General features: G+C 46.7%; 1 protein-coding gene across 1 annotated transcript in view; it reads left to right on the top strand.

The window, feature by feature from the left end:
* Window positions 1–20350, top strand: part of LOC139254662 (collagen alpha-3(VI) chain-like) — a gene marked incomplete at its 3' end in the record, with an annotated part of 50904 nt that overhangs the window by 19204 nt on the left and 11350 nt on the right. Inside the window, exons 5-6 of the mRNA XM_070873787.1 lie at window positions 4312–4923; window positions 6391–7005. Coding sequence (XP_070729888.1) covers window positions 4312–4923; window positions 6391–7005 — 1227 coding nt within the window. The remainder of the gene's footprint in view (window positions 1–4311; window positions 4924–6390; window positions 7006–20350) is intronic.

Raw genomic sequence — 20350 nt, forward strand, 5'->3', positions numbered from 1 at the left:
CAATTGCAGCTAGCAGCAGCTGCCGGGGCCTCTACTGAGTGCAACATTGATCCCATGAGTTTACCTCATATCAACTTTGTTAGTTTATGTATCCTTCAGTCTCAATGTCAAGAGCTACTGCTTGCTCTAATGTTCATATCACCTTTGCTTTGTGAAACTGAGTGTGTCCTCTGCCTGGCTAAAAAAAAGGGTGTTGAATTACCCTCAGGTATAGATGAGGTCCTGGAACTTCCAATCTCTGTCATATAGTTTGTGATCTTGCTCAAGGCTTGTCTTTTTCTGTTCTGGCTCGACATGTTAGCCAACAATTCCCTTTCTATTAATCAAAGCATCAAAAAGAGATATGGGGCTAGAACCTCCACTTTTGTGCTTATCGCTAAAAATTGGGTGATATTTCCGGCGTGGACAGTAAAAAAGGGTTTTCAGATCGCTGGCTTCTCGCCCATTCTCAAAGCACCTCGTCGCCACTTTTGAAAATGGACGTTACCGCGAGCGATCTGAAATGGGCGTTAGCGTTAAATTTCTTTAACCTTCTGCCGTAAAGTGTCGCTGTTCTTAGCAATGGCATGGCAACGCTCGATTCCCGCAATTCAGGAGGTCAAGGGTCATCATGACATGCGCAGAAGAGGAGACAGAGAGAGAGGGAGCTAAGAGGTACTGAGGCATGGTGTGTGCTTGTCTGGCTATTGTGGGAGGCATGAGGGAGATTCACCAGCAGCAAAAAGCCTACTAAGCACCAAGAATATAGTTGGCACTGAGTTTTTGTCCAACAGATAAGATATAACATGGAAAGGATGGAGGAGGCCCTGGAGCTGGTAGCCAGGAACACTGGTGGCAGAGGGCTCCCAGTGGTCCCAGAGCACCGCACTGCACCCCAAGGTGCCGCACCCCCATTGCCAACCACACATGAGAGCCAGCAGCAACATCTTGCTTCTGGCTCGGAGCACATTCCCACCTCGGGACCGTCCTCTCCCATATCCATCCAAGCAGCATTTCAGCTGTCAACCCCCCGCAATGAAGCATCGCCTGCGGAGCTCCTTGTCCAGGTGGCTTGGAGTCAGGAGGGGAAGGGGAAGGGGTAGAAATGGGGAGGAGAAGCAGGGGGCGGGATGGGGGGAGAGAGGTTGATTTGTACAGAAATACTGATGATTTCAGACTAATGTTCGGTTTAAATGTTTTTTATTTAACAAAACCTTGTAGCGCATTGGCTTAGATAGCTGTACCGTTACATGCTGGCGATTCCTTAACATCAAAGGGTATAATTACACTTAACTTCAATCAACTTAAACTTTAACTGACACCAAGATGATGCCCACCATTGATGTATGACCTGCACACCCAGCAATGTGCCAGCCTTGTAAATAACACCAACGTTCTTTCAGGCAAAGTGATCATTGATGAGCTCCTGACGTAAGGCTCTTGCAACTATCATGCCACCACAGGACCTTTCATGCGGTCTACAGGGGGGCAGAGGCATGGCTTCAATGTCAGCCTGATTGTCTGGGCCGATGTCAGCATCCGCCTCCTTATCCTCTTCCTCTCTCTGGTGAGGTGGACTGTCAGACTCATCAGGCAATTCTTGTCCCCTCCTGATAGCCAAATTGTGCAGCATGGAGCACACCACCATGAATTGAGCTACCTGCTCAGGGTGGTATTGGAGCTCACCTCCTGAATGGTCCAGGCATCTAAAGCGTTGCTTCGGCACTCCAATGGTTTTCTCAATGATATTGCGAGTTGCTCTGTGGCTCTCGTTGTATCGCCTCTCAGTTTCGGTGTGGGTGTCACGCAGGGGGGTCATCAGCCAGGTGACGAGGCCATATCCTTTGTCCCTAAGCATCCAGCATTGACCTTGTGGCTAATTGTTAAACAAGTCAGATACAGTGCTCTCACGCAGGATGTGAGCATCATGGATGCTGCCCGGAAATTGAGCATTCACTGCCAGTATAATTTGCTGGTGGTCGACAACCAGTTGGATATTCAGGGAGCGGAATCCCTTGCGCTTCCTGAAAATCTCAGCTTCCTGAAAAGATGCCCGCATCGCGATGTGCGTACAGTCTATTGCTCCCTGCACCTTGGGGAAGTTTGCAATTCTGGAGAATCCTAGAGCCCTCTCGCACTGTGCCTCCCTGGTCATAGGGAAGCTGATGAAGTCTCTCCTGCTTGTGTGCAGGGCTTCAGTGAGGTGTCTAATGCAGCGATGTGTGGCATGCTGAGAAATTCCACAAATGTCTCCAGCTATGGCCTGAAAAGAACCCGAGGCATAGAATGACAGTGCCGCGGTGACTTTGACCTCGATGGACAGTGCAGTACTGATGGTGCTGGCAGGCTGCAGATCTGCCCTTATCAGCTGGCATACCTCAATGATAACCTCTTTGTGGAAGCACAGTCTCCGAAGGCAGGTGGTGGCAGGCAAGTCGAGGTAAGAATGCTTCTCCTTGTACTTGCGGGGATGTAACATCTGGTCCTCCTCATCAGTCTGTCACGTCTTACATTGGACACATAATGCAGTGGAGCATACCTTTGGTGATCTCTAGTGTGCTGCATGTAATTGGTCACCAAGAGAGGGTGAGAAAGGACAGGCCTCATTGCAGTAGCTCTCTGTTTTCCACCGATTCAAGGAAAGTCCCGACCAAGACACCTATTCAATTTGAATCGTTCACAGTATGGCCAAGATGTTCACATCTTGTAGAGATGTTCACATCAACTGCAACGACCTGCAGAGTACATACGAACTCCGACAAGATTGAAGCACAGCAGCCTTTTGAAGGATGCGACATGTGATCTAGAACATGGCGTCCATAATGCTGTGATTAGTTCCGGTTAGTTCCACTTTTTCTGGATGTTTTTTTGGGGAGCAATATTGTGGGCGATATATGTGCGAGGTGGTGAAATTAACGCTGGCCGATCTCATGGCCGCTAGTTTCGGTAAAAATGCTTTTTGCGACAAAAAAAAGTGGGTGGGCGGCATTATTGAATCTCGGCGTTAAATCAGTGTGAAATTTAACGCTGGGCAATTATTATGAGCATTGATTTCGCCCATTCTGCTGATTCCACCCCAAAAAAGTGGGCGGGCGCTATTCTATTTTCCCGGCGTTAAGCACATGGGGCAAGAAACGCTCAGTGATAAGTTTCCGAAAAATGCCCATCAGTTTCCTTCTTTGCCAAAATGGGCGATATATGGGCGTTATACATCATTTCAGAGGTAAACTGGGCATTAAGTGGGCATTAAGCATGCAAAAAAAGTGGAGGTTCTAGCCCATGGTCCCCATACCAAAACCACAATAGGACAGGAACATTTAGAAGAATGAAAATTGGGAAAGTGTTGCATTTCTGAAAGATGTCCATTTCTTCATAACTAGGAGAACAGCCATGGCACCTAGGAACAGCACAGTACTTTCTGGCTCTTGAGGCCCGATTTTAACCTGGAGTGGGAATCAGGCAGGTGAGGGAATGAGGTAAATGTTAAATCCCCCGATCTCAGCTGCATGAGGCCCGGGCCATTTTAACTCCCAGGCTTCATCTGCCTGCTCCACAAAGGGGCAGAAAGCGACAGGTGGTTGCCAGGCAAGTGTGTAATTTGGGTCGGAAGCGGGCTTTTGCCTGGACCGAAAGGATAGTTGCCAGCACTCAGGTAAGCCATTGGTTTTGGGAAGATCTTGCATTTGGGAATGGTGGTGGGGGCGATGGGCAGGGGAGGCCTAATCTTTCTTCCTGCTCTTGTCAGCACCACATGACCTCAGCTCCTCTTCCTGCTACCTTTACCTGACGGGAAAGCCACATTGTCATTAGACCCTCAGTGGCATGTTTAAAGAAGGACCCCACTGGCTTCAGGCATGTTTACTGCTCAGAAGTGCAGGTTAAAATTGAAAGTGTGGAAACGGAGCAGGACGTAGGTGGGTAAGTCTTCTGGTTGATTTTAATGGCCCTGATTCCATCAGGTGGATAGGGATAGAAATAGGCCCTAAGTTAGGAGTCAGTCCAGAACCACTGCCAGAATGCAAACTTGCCAAATACAAACTGCATGAGGTTGGGAGAATGAGAAGGTCTTTCTGAAACACCAACATACTTTAAGTCATAGCATAGCTGAACAAATTGTTTCATTGGCAATGGGTATGTAGAACAATACAAGTGGCACATGTCTACCTGACAGGAGTCTTAAGTGTTCAGAGTTTAAGAATTATCTCTGTATCTTCAGAAATAAATCCAATCAGAAATAAATCTAATATTAAGAGAACATTATGCATTTATTTTATAGAACTTACAAATATTTGACATTATGTTACAGTAACTGTGCATTTTGTTTGATACTAGTAATCAAAATGGACAAGAGAGACATTGTGTTCCTTATTGATGGTTCATATAACGTTGGAAGAAGAAATTTAGATGCTATCCGTGACTTCATCACAGGAATAATTGAGGCCTTTGACATTGGAAGTGATGGGGTGCGAGTAGGCCTGGTACAGTACAGCGATGTTGCAGAAGTCGAGTTCTTTCTAAACACCTACTCATCGAAAGACGAACTTCTCTCTCATCTAAGAAGACTCAGACTGAGAGGTGGCACAGTTCTCAAAACTGGAGAAGCACTGAACTATGTCCTTAGATACCTTTTTACCAAATATTCAGGAAGTAGGCAAGAGGAAGGTGTTCCCCAGTTTCTTGTACTTGTTACTGGTGGAAAATCGAGAGATGAAATGAAACAGCCATTAGATGCCCTGTTACAAGCTGGTGTTACAACTTTAGCCATTGGAACTGAGAATGCGATAAAACAACAGCTACAAGAGGTTAGCATGAACCCCAGTTTGGTTTTTGGTGTGAAAGAGTTCCGTTCCCTTCCAGAGATACAGCAGGAAGTGTTAATACCATTATCAACTCTGACTGGTGAGAGGAAAAATTCTGAACTGCCGACAACTCCAATTACCAAAGGTAACTGAGTTTTGAACTACTGCGCTTTGGTCAAACTGTCTTGCATTGCAATAAATTAATAGGAAAGTCTTGGCTCTAAACAATCTCCACTCCTCTCTGAACACTCCACCATCATTCAGTTCCCAACAACAATTTATTGTTATTGTTTTATCCACAGAAAAAAAGTAGTGTTAGTTATTTTGGAGAGAGTGTAAGATGGTTTTCAGCAGATCGTGGTATCACAGGATGGTGCTGACTGCAATACAGGAAGAAGCACGTTACAAAATGTTCTTATATTGGGGTATTTATATAGTAGCAGGCAGATGAAGGAGGCCATTTTGATCTTGTGTGATAGTGTAAAACAGGTGATAGTGAATTGGCCGCTCATTTTATGTCTCTCCCAATTTGTATTTCTGTTGAAGACAGTATATTCTCTATCTATTTGCTATCTCCATTTTATAATATCACACAAAGTCAAAATTACCCTTGAAGCGTCTTGCTGAGGTTCTGTCAGTCCTTTGATACATTGCCATGTGCCATTCTTCATGTGCAAGGCTGGATAGTCACTGCTGCTAGGCTACATGACTGTTGAAAGCTTCAAAGCACCTGCCCTCAACTGATGTCCACATACATAAATGTTCTACTTTGAGTCACTAGATAGTGAGCAGGAGTTTTGGCTGCTTTTTCTCAACTCTAACCCAGCATTGAGCCATCACTGTACTGGCTAAAATCAGCTAACACAGCACAGATCAGATATCGAATCTTGGACCTTCCTGGACAGTGTGGTTCAATACCATTCCATGTGGTGCATTTCCTCAATGAGCTATTGGAGTGGAAAACCAGATCTTTGCCAGTGATTAAATGGAGGGACAGTTTCTATGCCCTGGTAATCAACTAGATTAATGGCTTCTTCTGTGGTAGTGGAGGGTGTCCTAAGGTTCCTCACATGGTCCACTGAGTGTCTCCCCTTTATAAATCTGGTCGAGTCCATATGAAACAGATGGGTTCGCAGATTCTCTATATAGAAACTAAAGAACACTCAACTGATCTCTTCACATCACCATTGGTTGGTATCTTCAGACAGCATTCTTGTTGCTACTTCTGGAGTTGGTATGGTGGGAATTTGTCCTCCTGATTAATAGGCCTGTGTTTTGTAGCTGCAATCTTTGATGCTCTAAATGCCGATCTGTAAAATATAAAATATGTCAATGCTAGAATAGAACGGGTGAGATTGGATGCAGGAGGGGTACTTCCTCAGACAACTTAGCTCAAATTTAGCCTAAACTGGTCATGTAATTTCACTGCCAATAGCAGTGCAGAACAATTGAAGGGGTTGTCTACCTATCAGTTGGGTATGTGTTCAGATTTGAATGTAACATGTCTACTTGAAAAATTAATACAACTTAGCCTAATCAAGTCACTTCAAATTCAGCACAAATTCGTTTAATTTATAGAACTTATAAATATTTGTGTATTTCTTGTTTTTAGTTGTAACAGAAGCAGACAAGAGAGATATTGTATTCTTGATTGATGGATCATTTCATGTTGGAAGCACAAATTTACCTGCTATCCGTGACTTCATCATAAGAATAATTGAGACCCTTGATATTGGAAGTGACAAAGTGCGAGTAGGTCTGGTACAGTACAGCGATGTTGCAGAACCTGAGTTCTTTCTAAACACCTACTCATCGAAAGATGAACTTATCTCTGAAGTAAACAGACTCAGACTGAGAGGTGGCACCATGCTCAAGACTGGGGCAGCACTGGATTACGTCCATAAGTACATTTTTACCAAATATTCAGGAAGTAGGAAAGAGGAAGGTGTTCCCCAGTTTCTGGTACTTGTTACTGGTGGAAGATCAAGAGATGATATCAAACCGCCATCTGATGCCCTGCTACGATCTGGTGTGATGACTTTAGCCATTGGAGCTGAGAATGCAATAAAGAAACAGCTACAAGAGGCTGCTTTGGACCCCAGTTTGGTTTACAGTGTGAAGGAGTTTAATTCTCTTCCAGAGATACAAAAGGATGTGCTGTTAACATTATCGACTCTGACTGGTGTAAAGATAATTTCTGAACTGCCGACAATGAAGAATACCAAAGGTACCTGAATTTTAAACTTTGTAGTCTGATGAAAATGTTTTGCCTTGCTATAAATTAATCGGAATTGCTCGGCTGCTAACAATTTCTACTCTCTGAACATTTCTTAGTTATTCAGTTATCAAAAACAAGATTATATTACTCTTCCATCCACAAAATGTGTATTATTTTTGGAGAGATTGTAAGATTGTTTTGTCAGATCATGGTATCACACCATGGTCCTTACTAAAATGCATGCAAAAGGCAGGTTACAAATGTTACATTGGGGATTTTATATAACAGCTGTTTTTAAATGTGTTCAATTTTCTCCTCTTCAGTCCTGTTGATTGCAGAGCAGATTCAGTGATCTCAGTTAAATTGATCAATGCTTTACGGTGAGATTATGCACTGCTGAGTTGAATGAGGTCAGCTCATGAATACATCTTGAACATGCTTTGTGCCTGCTTTTCACATGCATAGGGGCTGCTATGATTATCATAGAATATCCCGAGAGCAGTAGCTCTTAAAGTGCTACTGCTCTCACTTCAAGGCAGCTATTTTTCTGGCTCCAGAAAATCTATTAAATCAGCAATGGAACACGGGTATGGAAAAATGGCCAGCAAGCTTTAATATTTTGAAGCTTTAATATTCTGATGCAACAGATATAACAGAGGAAAGTAGCCAGACTTGGGTTTGAGGGAACTGTTCGTTGCAATACAGATGCAACAAGCAGTGCAGGAGGTGTACCAGCCAGTCAGTGCTGCTCCATATTTGCTGACATGTGGGCAGATGAAGAACATTTTCTCCAGGCTGAGGAAAAGTGCCAAGATAAGTCTGGCCACAATCTGCCAGTCAAGCACTGCGCTGCACTCCAAACATGATGGAGCATCGGCAAATGAGCATGGGACGCAATGACACAATCTTTCAGATATTTTACACCTAGAATCATAGAATCACACTACACAGAAGAAAGGGCATTTGTGCCTGTGCCAGCTCTTTAAACGATCTATCCAATTAATCCCACTCACCTGCTCTTTCCTCACAGCCTTGCAATTTTTTCCTTTGCAAATATATATCCAATTTCCCTTTTGAAAGTTACTATTGAATCTGCTTCCATCATCCTTTCAGGTAAATTGTAACAACTCGTTGTGTAAAAAAAAATCTCCTCATCTCCCCTCTGGTTTTTTTGCCAATTACCTTAAACCTGTGTTCTCTGGTTACTGACCCTCCTGTCAGTGGAAACAGTTTCTTTGTATTTACTCTATCAAAATTCTTCATAATTTTGAACACCTCTATTTAATCTCCCCTTGACCTTCTCTGCTCTAAGGAAAACAATTCCAGCTTCTCCAATCTCTCCACATAACTGAATTCCCTCATCTCGAGTACCATTCTAGTAAATCTCTGCACCCTCCCCAAGGCCTTGCCATCTTTCCTAGAGTGTGGAGCCCAGCATTGGACACAATACTCCAGCTGATACCGGACCAGTGATTTATAAAGCTTTAGCCTAACTTCATTTCTTTTTTATGCTATGCCTCGATTTATAAAGCCCAGGATGCCATTTGCAATTTTAACAACATTATCAACTTGTGCTGCCACCTTCAATGTATATATGAACCTCCAGGACTCTCTGCCCCTGCATCCCCTTTAAAATTGTACCTGTACCTCCATGTTGATAACACAAACAGTACTTTAGGACTGAAACTTACAAATGCTTCAAATAACATAAAACCTTTGCATGTTGTGGCACAAAATCAAAGTGGTAACTGGAACTACTTGCATGCTGCTTTGTCTCACAAGGTGGGATGGAGGATGGGCACTGGGAGGCATATCTCTGCCCTTGTGAGTTCAAGTCCCATTCCAGAGACTTGGGGCTAGAACCTCCACTTTTTTTGCCTGCTTAATGCCCACTTAACGCCCATTTTACCGCTGAAATGACGTATAACGCCCATATAGAGCCCATTTTGGCACAAAATGGAAACCGACGAGCATATTTAGGAAACTTATCACTAAGTGTTACTTCCCCCATGTGCTTAACGCCGGGAAAAAATATTACCGCCCGCCCACTTTTTTGGGCGGAATCATCAGATTGGGCGAAATCAACACCTATAATATCGCCCAGCATTACTTTCCACACGGAATTAACGCCGAGATTCAATAATACTGCCCGCCCACTTTTTTTTGTCGTAAAGAGCACATTTGGCAAAACTAACACCCAGGAGATCGCCCACCGTCACTTTCACCACCTCACACACATATCACCCACAATATCGCTCGCCCAAAAAACACCCAGAAAAAGTGGAACTGTTCTGAATGAACGCCAGCGGTATGGCTGGCATTTTTTAAATCGTAGGTCGCTTCATTCAAAAGGCTGCTTCAACTTCGGGGGATTTTGCATTGACTCTGGAGTTCTTCTCAGGTGAAGTTACCATCTCAACAGACATATTTTCAGATTCTGGACTATTGGGGGTTTACTCTAGGTGTATTTTAGTGAGGAAATCATTGCTTCTGATCAATCGCTATTATACTTTCATTGCAATGGGGCCAGCCATTTCTCAGCCTGCATCAATTAACACGCAGATGCTACAGAGTGCAGATGGCTCAATGTGTGATGCCCATTATGTCCCCAATTTAAGACGTGCAAAAATGAGGAAGAGGGCCAGACCATACACACCCCGCACGTATAGGGAAAAGAGGTCTTACCTCGATGTCTCTGACCACACCTCCCTTCGGAGACTGCGCTTCCTCAAGATGGTGATCAATGAAATATGTGAGCTCATCAGGCCACATATGCAGCCTGCCATCAGGACATCAGTGTCGGTTGAGGTCAAGGTCACCACAGCACTGTCTTTCTATGTGTCCGGTTCCTTTCGGGCCTCCGCGGTCAAGATTTTCCCTCTGTCTCACCATGCAACCCATTGCTGCATTAGACAGGTCACGGAGGCCCTGTACGCGAGAAGGATGGACTTTATCAGCTTCCCCATGACCACGGAGGCTCAGACTGACAGGGCTGGAGCATTCTACCGCATTGCTAAGTTCCCCAGGGTGCAGGGAGCTATACAGTGCACTCACATCACCATGCGGCCACCTTCTCAGGACCCGGAGCATTTTCGTAACAGAAAAAGATTTCACTCCCTGAAGGTCCAACTAGTTGTCGACCACAAAGAGATCATACTGACAGTGAATGCCAAATGTCCGGGCAGCTTTGATGAGGCTCACATCCTACGTGAGAGCGCTGTCTCTGACATGCTTAACAGTCAGCCACAAGGGCAATGCTGGATGCTTGGTGATAACCGATCTGGCCTAGCCACCTGGCTGATGACCCCCCTGCGTGACACCCACACCGAGACCGAGAAGTGATACAACCGAAGCCACAGAGACACACGCGATTTGGTACAGAAAACAATAACTATGCTTAAGCAGCGCTTCAGATATTTGGACCATTCAGGAGGGGAGCTACAATACAACCCAGAGCAAGTAGGTAAATTCGTGATTGTGTGCTCGATGCTGCACAACCTGGCTATCAGGAGGGGCCTAGAATTGCCAGAAGGCACTGATGCTCCACCTCACGAAAGCGAGGACGAGGAGGACGAGGGACTGGATGCTGACCTAGGGCCAGTCAATCAGGCTGGCTATGCAACCATTCCCATGACCCCTTCCAGACTGCAGGAAAGGGCCTGTAGTGGCTACATAGCTGTAAGACTCTTGCGTGAGCAGCTGATATCTGAATGATTTGCCTGAAAGAACGTTGATGTGAGTGACAACACTGACACACTACTGTGTGTGTGCAGCTCAGACATCAATGGTGCCCATCACCTTGGTTCCAGTTAAAGTTTACGTTGATTGAACTTAAGTTGTATTTAACCCTTTCATGTTAAGGAATCACCAGTGTGTAATGGTCCAGCTATCTGAGACAATGCACAACAAGGTTATGTTCAATAAAAAAATTTTTATACCAACTTTGATCTGAAATCATAAGTATCACAGGCAATAACATCCAACCCCCACCCACACCCCACTTTTTCGTCCAGCAACACAGAATACAAAGGCAAAGCAGGAAGGTGGTCCCCTCCCCCCCTACATTACAACAAATTGCATACACCCACATGGAGATATAACATAGCCATCGCCTGCAGACATGCACCTCACTTTCTTTCCCCCCTCCCCTTCTTCTCCCTATCTCTACCTCTTCGACTCCTCGCTCCACGGCGACTGGCTGAGAAGAGCTCCTCAGGTGGTGCCTCACTGGGGAAGATGAAGGCAGATGGTTGCACAGGTACGGGAGCAGGGGGTGCTGAGGGGGGCAACATTCTCTGATGTAGAAGCAGGAGCTTGGTCCTTGCTCTCATCTGTCGATCGCAGTGGTGGTGTGCCATGCTCTGTGACCACTGGGAGGCCTGTGCCAGCAGTATTCCTGGCTATCACATCCAGAGCCTCCGCCATCCATGGAATGTAGTCAGTCATGGTGGCCAGCTGTCAGGATATGCCCCTCAATGCTTCGATGAACTGGTCACCAATGTCCACAGTCCTCTTGGACAACTGTACCATCTCTCCGCTCCGATGTGGCACTCGTGGAACAGACTTGCCGCGTCCACAACGCCTCCGCGGGGTCGGCGCTGTCCTGGGGACAAATGGGGTGCCCTGTGGCGCGAGGTGCTTGGGTCCGGTACCTCCAGAGTGGAGGCGGGAATGATTGAAGGACCACTAGATGGCCTTGGGGTAGAATGGCTTCTGGAACGTGGTAATCACATTCCTCAAAGTCCATGCTCTCATCCGTGGAGAACAGACCCAGCGGATTGACGGGCGAGAATCGGAGTTCCTCAGCACCAGATGTAGATATGTCTGGAGAGTCGGGCCCCGTGCCCCCACCTTCTGGCCTCTGTGGTCTTGCCTGGGGCCTCACTGCTGGCTGAGCTGCAAAACACAAATTAGGTTATTAGAGGAGAATGGGGTGCTGGGGTCACAAGGTGAGTCCAGTGCTACACACAGCATAAACACGACAAAAGCACCACCACTCTCAAAATCATCACAGGCATCACATTTCATGACCATCAATACATTAGCATTGCAATGATTTTCATTAGGCCAGCATTATTTCTATGACAATTTTAGAAATCATCTATTATATGACTGGTTGGATATGAGTGGGTGTGGCACCTATTGACTTTACATCACGCAATGGTGTAAGCTTTACTCACGTGGCATCACTTCAGGGGCTGCAGATGCCTCAGTGACTGTCCGGGGGTGCTTCCCCACGAGTGTGAGCACCCGCTCCTCCATCTCTGTGATGTCGCTGGGGACTGGTGGCCCCCCACCCGTTCGCCTCTGCACGGACCTCATCGTCAATAGCTTCTTCTGTAAAAGGTGACAGGATGACATGGCATGAGATCATTGCGTGATATCATTGCTAAGTACTGTCACAGAGACTGTTATACATAACCGACAGATGTAATCATGATTATTATGATAATTATCATTCTTTACCTCAAGATGTGCACCATGACCACAGGCTTTGTGTACAACATTCCCGGTAAAAGTGAAAGACTTCACATCTGCTGATAGTCACTCATGACTGTTACAAATCAAATTATATAAATACGTAAGTACATGTAAATCAATGTAATACTTACTCTAGCAGATCCCACAAGGTCGTTCCATCGTTTGCGGCATTGGTTGCCCCCACGAACCTCTTTGGTCGCCGAAGAGACCACCTCTGCTATCTCAGTCCATATCTTCTGGTAGGCCTTTTGGGGTGGGCTTCCCACGCCTTCCCTGTATCAAATCACCCCAGCGTGACTCGACCTGCTCGTCCGAGAACCTCCTGGCTCTTTTGCGCCCCTCTCCCACCTCACTGCTCGCTCCAGCATCAGTCTCCACAGTGTGCTGTGTTGCCTCCTCCTCTCCCTCCATTATGGGCCAAATTCAGGCAAATATGTGGCTGGTAACAGCTCATTTTTCTTTCCCTACTTGCTGTGAAGCTCTAAACTCTCCCTCCTTCCTCCCAAAGCAGCCACACCACACCCAGCCACGCCTTCAGTCCCTCTGAGCTCCCTCTCTCTCTGTCTCCTCTTCTGCGCATGTCATGATGAGCCTTGACCTCTTGAATCGTGGGAATCGACCGTCGCCATGCCATTGCTAAGGTCCGCGACACTTTACAGCAGAAGGTCAGCGGGATTTAACGCTACCGTCCATTTCATATCACTCGCGATAACGCCCATTTAAAAAAATGGAGACTATGTGCTTTGAGAATGGGCGAGAAGCTGGTGATCTGAAAACCCATTTTTACTGCCCACACCGGAAATAACGCCCATTTTTGGGCGATAAGTACAGAAGTGGAAAATCTAGCCCCAAAGCACAAGATCCAGGCTGTCACTCCAGTGCAATGTTGAAGGTGTCTGCACTGTCAGAGGTGTCGTCTTTCAGATGAGAAGTTAAACCGAGGCCTTGTCTGCCTTCTCAGGTGGACGTAAAAGATCCCATGGCACTATTCAAAGAAGAGCAGGGGTGTTATCCCAGGTGCCCTGGCCTACATTTATCCCTAAACATCACAATCAACATCACTAAACATTATCTCGTCATTATCACATTGCTGTTTTTGGGAGCTTGCTGTGCGCAAATTGGCTGCTGCATTTCCTACGTTACTCCAGTGACTACACTTCAAAATGTACGTCATTGTTGTAAAGTGCTTTGGGACGTCCTGAGGTTGTGAAAGGTGCGAGATAAATACAATCTTTCTTTCCTTACAACAGCTATATCGTTGGTCTGGATTTAAAGAAGTTTCCTCACAATCTTAGGGAGACAACAGGAACTGGTGGTGACTCTGCCCATTGACATGAAGAAGCATTTAGTGGAGGCCATCGAGGGAAAAGGAGAGTTTGGTGGTTTCATGGCAGCCCAACAAGTGTCCTTTTTTACTTCATATTGCTCCACTTTCAATCTCACTCACTAAGATCCAGGCCCATTCTGCACAGCATTGCACTCACTGGAACAGCTTTCGAGCTCTGTGCCCAGCCATGATAAAGCAGGTTCCATTCCTCTTTTTAATGTGATTTCCGAAGATGTCTGAGACAAATCAGGAAACTGATACATCGCTGGAGCAGCTGTCTCAAAGTCCTGTTTGCACAAACATCATCCTAAATATGTGTATGTCACTGAATTCATTTAGTCAGGATCAGGAGAAAGCACCCAATAAAATATCCAGCACATGAGGAGCAAGAAATGGTGGTGGCAACAGAGGAGCAGAACCAGCAGAATGGCAGCCTATGCATAAAGCTTTCCCTGCTGCAGGGGCCCTTTACTCTTACCATAATGGGGATGCCTTTACAGGGGAGCTCATGAATGAGCAAAAGTGCATTATGCAGTATATTGAGAAGCACATTGCATGATATGTAGAAGACTCCATAGAATGTGGCTTCAGCATTCCTGCAACAATGTGTGTGGGATCCATAAAGCAGGAGTCCACCACAGAGTGGGTGGGAACTCCACAACCATCTGTGGAGGAGCCCCCCATGGATAGAGAATCAAGGTACTGATGTGACTTCCCTTGTGAATGCTGTGCTCATGTCTATTGGGGCTTCAATTTACAGGAGGCTTTCACTTCTGGATTGTGCCATGCTTGAGAGAACCTTGATGGTGGATGTTATGTATGTAAACACTGTAACTGTGTAAGACTTGCCAACAGAGGGCGCAACTGTTGGAGGCCCAAGGGTCACCTGAGCACCTCGTGCAAGGGAGTATAAAAGGTTGTCTGCCATGCTGCTTAGGCACTCTGGAGTTGTATTAAAGAGACTAAGGTCACATCAGTTTTAGCTGACAGTACTCAGTCTTGAGGAGTTCTTCCATACTTAACAATTGGCGACGAGTAATAATTACGAACCTTCATGGGGTCATGGCTGCCGTTGGTATTTTAGAGAGATTTGTAGAGGGTGATGATTAGGAAGCCTTTGTTGAGTGTCTCGACCAGTACTTTATGGCCAACGAGCTGGATGGGGACAATAAAGCGATCAAGCGCAGGGCGATTCTCCTCACCGTGTGTGGGTCCACAATATACAGCCTCATCAAGAATCTGCTAGCACCGGAGAAACCAGCAGAGAAGACATATACAGATTTGCTTACGCTGGTTCGGAACCACCTCAAGCCGAAGGAGAGTGTCTTAATGGCCAGGTATCGCTTCTTCACGCTCCGAGGGCCAGGACGTGGCGAGTTATGTCGTCGACCTGAGACGCCTTGCGGGAACTTGCGAATTTTCTGGATTTTTGGGGGAAATGCTGTGGGACTTTTTTGTGCTTGGCATCGGCCACAAGGTCATTCTTCACAAGCTGCTGTCTACCGAATCCCTAGACCCGAGCAAGGCCATCACGATAGCCCAGGAACTCATACCCACGAGAGATAATACCAGACAGATATCTTCCCAGCATCGAAGCTCACCGGCAAGTACTGTGCATAAGGTAATGTCGCTACCAGGCAGAACTGCATATGGCAGGGCCTACACGTCTGCAGCTGCAAGACCTAGATGACTCAGAGACCGCCATCGGGCGTGAATGCAAATCCATTAGCACCATGTTGGTGCTGCAGGGGTAATCATCGAGCCCATCAATGTTGATTCAAGCACTATGTGTGCAAAGGTTGCGAAACAATGGGGCACCTCCAGCGAATGTGCAAGAGTGTTGCAACTCACCACGTGGCAGAGTCGGCAGAAAATGATCGATTCGGCACGGATCACGCAGAACAAACAAGAGAGGCAACTCAACCCGAGGAAGAAGTGTATGGGGTACACACCTTCACCACCAAGAGCCCTCCTATCATGCTGAAAGTCAAATTGAATGGTATTCCGGTATCAATGGTGTTAGACACGGGGGTGAGTCATTCAATTATGAGCCAGAAGGCTTTTGAGAAACTGTAGGGCAACAAGGCATAAAGGCCAAAACTGAGCCTGATTCAGACAAAGCTGCGCACCTACAACAAAGAGCTCATACCAGTCATTGGCAGTGCGGCAGTTAAGGTATCATACGATGGAGCTGTGCATGATTTATCACAGTGGATTGTACCAGGCGATGGCGCAACGCTATTTGGCAGAAGCTGGCTGGGAAAGATTCGATCGAATTGGGACGACATCAGAGCACTATCTTCAGTGGATGATGCCTCGTGCGCCCAAGTGCTGAGCAAGTTTCCGTCGCTATTTGAACCAGGCATCGGCAACTTCACAGGCGCCAAGGTGCAGACCCATCTAGTCCTCGATGCAAGGCCCATTCATCACAAGGCTCGAGCGGTTCCATATATGATGAGGGAGAAAGTCAAGATCGAACTGGACAGACTTCAATGAGAGGGAATCATATTGACAGTCGAGTTCAACGAGTGGGCCAGTCCGATTATTCCGGTGTTGAAAAGTGATGGCACGGTAAGAATCTGCGGTGACGACAAGGTAACGATCAACCGAGTCTTGTTACAAGATCAGTACTCGCTACCCAAGGAGGATGACCTGTTTGCAACGTTAGCGGGGGGGGGGGGGGGGGGGCGGGGAGAGAGGGAAGTCGTTCACCAAGTTGGACCTAACTTCCGCCTACATGACACAGGAGCTGGCTGAATCTTTGAAAAGATTGACGTGCATCACCATGCACAAAGTACTGTTTATATACGATAGGTGCCCTTTTGGGATTCGCTCGGCTGCTGCCATCTTCCAGAGGAACATGGAGAGTCTGCTGAAATCGGTTCCGCGCACCGTTGTGTTTCAAGGCAACATCCTGATCACCGGTCGTGACACCACCGAACACCTGCACAACCTAGAAGAGGTTCTAAGTTGACTAGACAGAGTGGGACTCAGGCTGAAACGCTCCTAGTGTGTTTTCCTGGTGTCATTTTGGGGAGAAAGATTGCGGCAGACGGCATCAGACCCACGGACTCAGACAGAGGCCATCAAGAATGCACCCAGACCACAGAATGTGATGGAGCTGCGTTCATTCTGGGACTCCTCAACTATTTTGGTAACTTTCTACCCGGGTTAAGCACTTTGCTGGAACCGTTGCACATGTTGCTGCGTAAGGGTTTGGGGTAAATCTCAAGAGACAGCCTTTGAGAAGGCCAGAAACCTACTGTGTTCTAATAAGTTACTTTTACTGTATCCGTTTAAATTATTAGTGCTAGTTTGTAATGCATCTTCGTACGGGGTCGGCTGTGTGTTACAGCAAACCAATATATCAGGCAAACTTCAACGGGTTGCATACGCGTCTAGAAGTCTGTCCACGGTTGAAAGAGCCTACAGTATGGTCGAGAAAGAGGTATTAGCATGTGTATATGGGGTTAAGAAAATGCATCAATACCTATTTGGACTTCGGTTTGAGCTTGAAACTGACCACAAACTGTTCATTTCGCTGTTTTCAGAAAGCAAAGGTATAAACACCAATGCTTCATCCTGCATCCAAAGATGGGCACTAACATTGTCTGCCTATGACTATGTTATCCGCCACAGACCAGGCAGGGAGAACTGTGCTGATGCCCTCAGTCAGCTACCATGGCCCACCACCAGGGTGGAAATGGTGTAACCCGCAGACTTGCTTCTGGTCATGGATGCTTTTGAGAGCGAGGGATCACCCGTCACTGCTTGCCAGATCAGGACCTGGACCAATCAGGATCCTGTGCTATCACTTGTAAAAAGTTGAGTCCTCAATGGGAGCTGGTCGACCGTTCCCGGGGAAATGCAAGATGAAATTAAGCCGTTTCACCGATGCAAAGATGAAATGTCCATCCAGTCGGATTGTCTCTTATGGGGTAATCACGTGGTTTTGCCAAAAAAGGCAGGGAAAGTTTATACACGACCTACACAATACCCACCCAGGTATAGTCATGATGAAGGCTATAGCCAGGTCGCATGTTTGGTGGCCCGGCATTGACTCGGACTTAGAGTCATGCGTACACCAGTGCAACACGTGCTCACAACTGAGCAATGCACCAAGGGAGGCTCCATTGAGTCGGTGGTCATGGTCCTCCAAACCGTGGTCCAGGATCCACATAGATTTTGCTAGCCCCTTTCTCGGAAAGATGTTTTTAGTTTTAGTGGACGCTTACTCTAAATGGATTGAATGCGTAATCATGTCATCCAGCACATCCACTGCCACCATTGAAAGCCTCCGGGCTATGTTCGCCACCCATGGCTTGCCCGACGTCCTTGTCAGTGACAATGGACCGTGTTTCACCAGCTCGGAATTCAACGTGTTTATGACCCACAATGGCATCAAGCATGTCAGGTCTGCCCCGTTTAAGCTCGCATCCAACGGTCAAGTGGAACGGGTAGTCCAAACTATCAAGCAGAGCTTGAAACGCGTGATGGAAGGCTCCTTGCAGACCCGTTATCTTGGGTTCTGCTCAGCTACCGGACACGACTATACTCGCTCACTGGGGTTCCCCCTGTAGAATTGTTAATGAAGAGAGCATTCAAAACCAGGCTCTCCCTAGTCCACCCGGATCTAAATGATCATGTAGGAACCTGGAGTCACCGGCAAAACATGTACCACGATCGCATGGCTTTATCGCGTGACATTGATGTTAACAACCCTGTGTTTGTCCTTAATTATGGTCATGGTCCTAAATGGGTTGTTGGCACTGTCTGCCAAGGAGGGGAATAAAGTGTTTATTGTCAAACTATTGAATGAACAAACGTGCAGAAAGCATTTGGATCAGACTAAACTGCGGTTCACCAACAACCAGGAACAACCTGAAGAGGACATCACCATCATCGATCCACCAACATACACCTAACCAGCAATCGACCTTGCTGCCAATCAAGAGGATGAACCCACCATTCCCAACAGTCAAACCGGCCTCACCGCAGTGGAGCAATGGTCCGACCAACTCATCCATGCCAGAGTTTGAACTCAGACGATCAACCAGGCCACGTAGGGCCCCGGATCATCTCAACTTTTAAATAATTTGTGTCAAAGACTTTGGGGGGGTGGTGGGGCGGGGGGGAGTGATGTTATGTATGTAAACATTGTAACTGTGTAAGACTTGCCACCAGAGGGAGCAACTGTTGGAAGCCCAAGGGTCACCTGCACACCTCATACAAGGGAGTATAAAAGGTCGAGTGCCATGCTGCTTAGGCATTCTGGAGTTGTATTAAAGAGACTAAGGTTGCATCAGTTTTAGTTCACAGTACTCAGTCTTGTGGAGTTCTTCCATACTTAACAATGGGCTTCACACTTCTTAGTAGTGGTCAACAGCCTGGACCCATGCAGATTCCTGGCCATCCAAAAGGAATACCCATCAGCTAGAGTATGGTAAGAAGAGGCTTGGTTGAGCCAACTACCTCTTGGGTGCAGCCACACCCTTTGAGCCTAGTTGGCTCCCTCAAAGGACTGATGAAGTGTCATAGAAATACACAGTAGTTACAACCTGGAAAAAGGCCATTCAGGTAGCAGGCAGGCACTGATGACAAGCATGGGGTTGGCATGTGCTGACAATGGTTGCACCTTTTAACCCAGCACAAGGAGGTAAATGGCCACAATAATCTCATAAGACCACTATTGATAAGCAACAATCTGCATAGACATTTATAAGGGCTAGAAACGGGGTGTTAAATTTTGAAAAGCTGAAAAAGTAGTGGCAGGCGCTAATTATTCTCTCCTCCAGCGATATTCGGAAGTGGAGCTCCAAATCAAGTACTAACACTTCTGTTAGAACGCTAAAGTCTGAGAGCAGGGCGGTAGTGGCAGAGCGCTGAACAATTTTGAGCGCACTTGTAACAGGCACCAGAATGGTGCAAATAATAAAGGTGGCGCTAGCTGAAAACCATTCCCTTTAATCACCGCTTCCTAAGCGGCCAGCCGAGTTCACAATGCCTCCTCTTGCTGGCGTTGTCGGCATGAGGCGATACAGCAGGAAGCACGTGTCAATTTTATATCTAGGGCAAAAACGGGGTGCTGCGCACATTATGGCGTCACGATCTGCGAGGCGCTAGAGGCCCAGGCACTATGAGTTAGCACCAGCGCTAAACTGGCACTGAAGTTTGCGAGAGTTGCTGCATTCGCAACGCCTGGTCACTAACCCCTTAGCGCCCCGTTGCGCCGCCCCCAGGCGCTAACGAGAAGCGCTAACCTACCAAATTTGATCTCAATGTAGTTCTGAATCGACAAGTGAAGGGTTGATGACAGTGTGGAATAATTGAGGTAGATTTGTTTCTAATGGAGGGAATGTGTTCATCAGGCCACAGTATTGTGCTCAATACAGTAGGACTGCTCATACATAGGCCACCAGAGTTCCTTGGATATCCACATCTGTTAATGGAGTTCTCAAGTTGTTGTGGATGTAGTGGGCATTCTTGCTCCCCTAGCAGTGACCCATCCATTCTGCCCACTCCATCAAATAATGGTGCCATAGCGGT

Source organism: Pristiophorus japonicus, chromosome 3 (assembly GCF_044704955.1).
Source record: "Pristiophorus japonicus isolate sPriJap1 chromosome 3, sPriJap1.hap1, whole genome shotgun sequence".
Lineage (NCBI taxonomy): Eukaryota > Metazoa > Chordata > Chondrichthyes > Pristiophoridae > Pristiophorus > Pristiophorus japonicus.